At 34.4% G+C, this 5,473-nt stretch overlaps 2 protein-coding genes across 4 annotated transcripts; one reads left to right on the top strand and one right to left on the bottom strand.

Moving 5' to 3' along the window:
* The first annotated feature begins 1,171 nt into the window (after positions 1–1,171).
* Positions 1,172–2,486, top strand: LOC135132617 (high affinity copper uptake protein 1-like). Of its 3 annotated transcripts, XM_064060757.1 has the most exons (4): positions 1,175–1,872; positions 1,922–2,145; positions 2,192–2,235; positions 2,284–2,486. In XM_064060757.1, exons 1-4 carry the CDS (start codon positions 1,592–1,594, stop codon positions 2,326–2,328), a joined length of 594 nt encoding a protein of 197 aa, XP_063916827.1. In that variant the 5' UTR covers positions 1,175–1,591; the 3' UTR covers positions 2,329–2,486. The 3 variants fall into 3 exon arrangements, with proteins under 3 accessions (XP_063916825.1, XP_063916827.1, XP_063916826.1); XM_064060755.1 differs by having other exon boundaries at positions 1,172–1,872; positions 2,192–2,486; XM_064060756.1 differs by lacking the exon at positions 2,192–2,235 and having other exon boundaries at positions 1,183–1,872.
* Positions 1,902–3,021, bottom strand: LOC135132618 (uncharacterized). Its single transcript, XM_064060758.1, has 3 exons — positions 2,846–3,021; positions 2,720–2,792; positions 1,902–2,668 (listed from the first exon to the last, which is right to left on the bottom strand). Exons 1-3 carry the CDS (start codon positions 2,895–2,897, stop codon positions 2,479–2,481), a joined length of 315 nt encoding a protein of 104 aa, XP_063916828.1. The 5' UTR covers positions 2,898–3,021; the 3' UTR covers positions 1,902–2,478.
* Between the last annotated feature and the right edge of the window lie 2,452 nt (positions 3,022–5,473).

Raw genomic sequence — 5,473 nt, 5'->3', positions numbered from 1 at the left:
TACTTGGAGGATATGTCACTCGCCAAAAATCGTCAAAATTTTCGGTTGGAGAACACGTACTAACAAATTTTCTACATCTTCTCTATCTTCGTCGTAATTAAATTATTTCCAGATCAGTCATCTATAAAATTCAACTTCCATAAAGATACTTCATTATAATAAAAATAAAAGTTCCCCGCCCACCCACCCATCTTTTCATCCGATGTCCACAACAAGAAGAAAAACTCCTTTTCATAAAATGTTTCTAAACCAAAGCCCTTTATTTAGTAAAAAAAAGTAACATAATTAGATGTCATTTTTTATTTAATTTTTCAAAAATTCAGCATGTCAAGATCTATATTCCTGAATTTTTTGAGAATTTTTAAACGACTTTTTCAAAAATGAAATGTTCCATCATTCTTCCAAAATCGCCCGTTGAAATATCGCAATTTTTAAAAATGGACCATCAGTGAAAATAATAATACATATTATAATTGCATTTTTACAATGTTAAAGATTAATTTTCTTAATAAAAATGATTTGGACAGTTGACCTGTGAAAAAAAAAACACTGTAATTTTCACCACTGATTTTTACCTTAGATCATATTTTTTACCACGAAAATTATATTTGGATCAGCCTTGGAGTACTATCGCCACCTAATGAATTCAAATACTTCAAACACTTTTGGAACGTATTTATAAATTCAAATTACGTGCCTCTAATGGATAAGTTTTTGCGTTGTAAATACCTAAAATAAATGGGCAATCGTAATTTCTGTATTACGTGGATTACAGTTTATTTACGTTGATAATTATACAAGGCATCCGTATCTTGTTAAGTAAACATCAATCATTAAATCGCCCAATATTTATTTATCATAAATATAGACATAAAGTAACCTCGTCGATTGATAGATAAGCACATTAAAGATTATTGGTAATTCTCACGAAAATCACAATAACAGACACAAACACTCGTATTTTATCAATTTTTGGAGAGGCCCGAGACCACCGAAAATTCGAACTAATCACTTCTCAATGTCAACACAACCTCTTTTTTGTCACGTTGTTCTATGTTCATTTTTTTAAATTGACAGGTGTCAGAATGGCCAGTTGTGCAGTCGTACCACCTATACCACACTGGTTTCAAAGCCAACTCGAAGTCGCTTTATTTTCGACTGCTCTGTTTAAAAATAAAATTTAACTAAAATAAATAATCAAAAATGGTACCATAGCAGAATGAATTTAAGATTACTGTTAGAGTTAGACGAAAACTTGAAAACTTTTCTGCCTAAACGATATAAAAGGGGCACCCTGCAATTAGTAAGGCCTCACAAACAACAGCAACCTAATTAGTACCCCCCCTTTCCTTATCCACAACACAAATTTCATTACTGATAAGCTCAGAACTAACTGCATATTTGTATGTGTATTATTAACCAACAATTGACTCCCTGATAAGCCCCGATATGGAACCGAATAATTAAACAGTCTCCAAATATTAAAACCCGAACTGCCAAAAATCTCGATTGCCAGATACCGTCAACCTAACCTCAAACCTTGCCGACGAGAAAAATGAAACTACACCTTTAAGCCAAAACAACCTTCACCATGCATATGTTCTTCTGGTGGGACTACAAAATCACCGACTTTTTGTTCCACGGCCTCACAACAACCTCAGTGGGGAGTTTATTCGGTGTCTGCATAGTTGTAAGTGCTATGTCATTTCTCTTCGAAGTGTTGCGGTACTTCCAAGCCAAACACCGACAAAAGGAGCTCATGCTCAGGTCCCAGCAAATCAGAACTATCTGTCCGACTGAAACTTCCACTCTGTTGACTGAGAATAGCCAAAGCGCCACCCGTCCTCACATTAAAATCACCAGAATCGATAGGTGTTGCGAGTGAGCAAAGAAAACAATAATTACAGTGGTTTACTTGTAGAACGTTTCTATTTGGAACGGAAATTTCGCTATGGTTCTCCTTACAAAACCTCGGATACATTTTGATGCTTTCAGTAATGGGGTACAATGGATGGGTGCTAATTTCTGCCGTCGTGGGAGGCGGGGTGGGGTACTTTGTATTCGGGCAGATGTTTATGAAGATTAATTTACAAAATTGTCAAATTATTAGGGATACGTGGTGCATGCAAAAATGTGGAGAACCAGGTAAGTTTGATATAATACTAAAAAAAAAGTCCTGATGACTTTCCAGATCCTGATCCTGATCCTGACTCTGATACCCAGTCCTCGCTTATTGTGAGTCCTTCAACTGTCGTAATCCCGTACTTAGAATTTTCTTTGCAGAAAACTACCCAACTAGCAGAGACGGAGAATCCACTCCAGCCCTAGAGAGTTCCGCTGCTTCCAGAAGTGCCTTAGACTGTCACGAAGTAGTGACAGCGAGTATCCATGCAGAATGCCACACATCCACCTAACTTGTTCTGTTATACTATTTTTATAGACTTTATAATTATCATGTTAAAACAAAATATCGTCAAACTATATAAGTTCTAGTTGGTTTTGCAACACAGTCTTCATTTCCTTCTTTTTTTGGCACTGCGCGTTGTGCTGATCCAAAAATTGCGTCATTACTTCAACATAGCACTCCACGCTGGGGAGTGACGTCAGGAAGTTTTTCTTGTTTTCGGATAAGACAACCGCTTGACGGGGCTCCGGCGACGTCACACTTCTAAAACACTTAAAATCAGAGGCTGTAAAAGGGCCACTAAATACGCCTTACTCGTCTTGCTTCTTCTCTAAAAATTCTAGGTAGTTTTGGATCTCGGCTTTCAATTTGTCGCTGTAACTCGGATCTGGAACATCACCGGTCATTTTGTACGACAACAAACCTAACCTGAAAACTTACTTCCGCTGTTGCGTCTAAACAAAGAGCAGCGTCTGGGTTTTTCTGGTTTCATTGTGGGGCTGTTTTTTATTTTTTCAATTAATGTTTGTTGCTTTAAATTCGTTACAAGATTTAAAAATTTAAATACATGATGAGGTGGGGACTAGGGGATTAAACGTCACAGTGGTGCCAATGTTGGCATGGCTTGGAACTAGATAAACGATCATTGGATAAAGGTGATTTAGAAGTTGCCTACGTCTAATTTTTAATTTAACTTTTTAAAAATTCCTTAAAATTTTATAAATCTTGAAAGATGTTTCTGCTGACACTACTAAAAAATGAAAGAGGCTTTTAAATTTTCAGTTGGAGATCAAATTTTTGAGTTCATTAGACATTAAAAAAATTTTTGATAAAGGGAAAAACTAATCTCATTACACAAAAAAGTGATGTATTCTTGTATGTTGAGATCTTGAGGTTGTCGAAGCTAAAAAAATGGGGAACACTTCTGGACTTTCTAACAAGATTAGTGTGCAAAAATGTGACACAGTTTGGTGTCATTTTTATTTAATTTTTCAAAAATTCGTCGAAATTTTGTAAATTTTGAAAACCGTTTTTTTGTTATGCATCGTAAATACCATAATGCATTTACCTAAATACTGTTGAGACTAAAAAGTGGAACACCAGCTTTGAAATTTGATTTTGATTATCTCAAAAATCCTCAAAATGTTCAGTTGGAGATCAAGTACTAAAAAAAATCTACATTTTCTCTATCTTCGTCGTAAGCAAATTATTATTTCCAGACCAGTCATCTATAAAAATCAACTTCCATAAATGTATTTCATTATAATAAAAATAAAAGTTCCCCGCCCACCCACCCGTTTCTTAATCCGATATCTACAACAACAAGAGAAACTCCTTTCCATGAAAATATTTTTCTAAACAAAAGCCCTTTTTTAGAAAAAAAAGTAATATAATCATTGATTTCTTGTATAGGTAGTGGAGTTCATTAGCCATTACAAAAATTTTTAATAAAAGGAAAAATTAATCTTGTCACTACAAAAAAAATGTATTTTCTTGTTATGTTGAGATCTTGAGGTTGTCAAAGCTAAAAAATAACACATCTGGTCTTTCTAAACAAGATCAGTGTGAAAAAATGTGCCACAGTTAGACGTCATTTTGATTTAATTTTTCAAAAAATTCGCCAAAATTTTGTAAATCTTGAATACTGTTTTTTTGGTACGGAACATAAATGCCATAATGTATTTACCTAAACACTGTTTACACTAAAAAGTGGCAAACCTGCTTTGAAATATGATTTTGATTATCTCAAAACGCGTCAAAATTTTCAGTTGGGGATCAAGTATTTACTAAAAAAAAAAATTCTACATCTTTTCTATCTTCGTCGTAAGCCAATTATTTCCAGATCAGTCATCCATGAAACTCAATTTCTGTAAAGATATTTCCTTCTAACAAAAATAAAAGTTCCCCGCCCACCCACCCAGCTTTTAATCCGATGTCTATAACAAAGAAAAAAAATTCCTTTCCATGAAAATTTTCTAAACAAAATCCCTTTATTTAGGGAAAAAAAGTAACATAATCGTTGCATTGGTAATCAAATTTTTTAGTTCAATAGTCGTGAAAAAAATTTTTGATAAAAGAAAAAACTAATCTTCCCATTATAAAAAAAGAAATGATGGATTTTCGTGTACGTTGAGATCTTGAAGTTATCAAAGCTAAAAATAACACTTTTAGACTTTCTAAGCAAAATCGCTGTACAAAAATGTGCCACAGTTTGGCGTCATTTTAATTTAATTTGTCAAAAATTCGCCAAAATTTTGTAAATCTTGAAATAGTATATTATTAGCCAAGGTTGCAAGGCCAAGCGTTCTAGACCGAGCGCAAATTAGAACCCGAGACGCGCAGCGTCGAGGGCTCTGAAGCGCGAGGTCTAGAAAGTGGCTTTGCAACCGTGGTTAATATACTATTTTTTTCACTAGTAGAAACCATAAAACAATAAATTGAAAACATAAACGTTCAATTTTTTGACGCAACATGATTTTGTTCTGATTTCTAATCAAACTTAATCTAAATCTTCAACACAACGAAAACCGTTTATACTTGTCGCTGAGTTAATCATTTTATCTTCTACCGTCTACCAACTACCATGCGTATACTCAAGTAATGTTTGTAGCACACATTTGTTCATTTTTTAAGAAATAATCACATCAAACATTGCGTACATAACCTCAATTTTACTTTTTGAACCCGTGGTAGCAAAAGTTGAATTTGCTACCGCTAAATGAGTCGACATTTGCATACGTCCTGGCTGCTAGTGAAAAAACAGTTTTTTGTTGCGGCCCCTAAATGCCATAATGTATCTTCCTAAACACTGTTGATTCTAAAAAATGAAAGACCTAAAGTCGCGATCTTTTCTATAGAACCACTCCCTAGTGTAAATTTTCAAAATTTGTTTGGTGTAAGTGACCTTGACGGGTTTCTGGGGGAAAACATATGTGTCAAAAATTTGACAGGTTAGATGGCCCCATTGTTAATGTAGATATTTTATTTTAATAAATAGATGAACAGAACATACAGTCTGCACAGGATACAGTGCGGCATATTTGAGGGCAACCAAAACATTCGTGTTGT

Source organism: Zophobas morio, unplaced genomic scaffold (assembly GCF_036711695.1).
Source record: "Zophobas morio isolate AGI-343-1 ecotype UQ-CSIRO unplaced genomic scaffold, CSIRO_AGI_Zmor_V1 ptg000021l, whole genome shotgun sequence".
Classification (NCBI taxonomy): Eukaryota; Metazoa; Arthropoda; class Insecta; order Coleoptera; family Tenebrionidae; genus Zophobas; species Zophobas morio.
This window is presented reverse-complemented; position numbering and strand designations above follow the sequence as displayed.

Bases quoted from the DNA above. Each gene is read 5' to 3' on its own strand.
- LOC135132617 (XM_064060755.1), top strand. From the start codon at position 1,592: ATGCATATGTTCTTCTGGTGGGACTACAAAATCACCGACTTTTTGTTC. The intron at 1,873-1,921 runs GTGTTGCGAGTG...GTTTACTTGTAG, and splicing joins AAAATCACCAGAATCGATAG to AACGTTTCTATTTGGAACGG. The intron at 2,146-2,191 runs GTAAGTTTGATA...ATGACTTTCCAG, and splicing joins GCAAAAATGTGGAGAACCAG to ATCCTGATCCTGATCCTGAC.
- LOC135132618 (XM_064060758.1), bottom strand. From the start codon at position 2,897: ATGAAACCAGAAAAACCCAGACGCTGCTCTTTGTTTAGACGCAACAGC. The intron at 2,793-2,845 runs GTAAGTTTTCAG...GTGATGTTCCAG, and splicing joins GTTTAGACGCAACAGCGGAA to ATCCGAGTTACAGCGACAAA. The intron at 2,669-2,719 runs GTAAGGCGTATT...TAAGTGTTTTAG, and splicing joins TTAGAGAAGAAGCAAGACGA to AAGTGTGACGTCGCCGGAGC.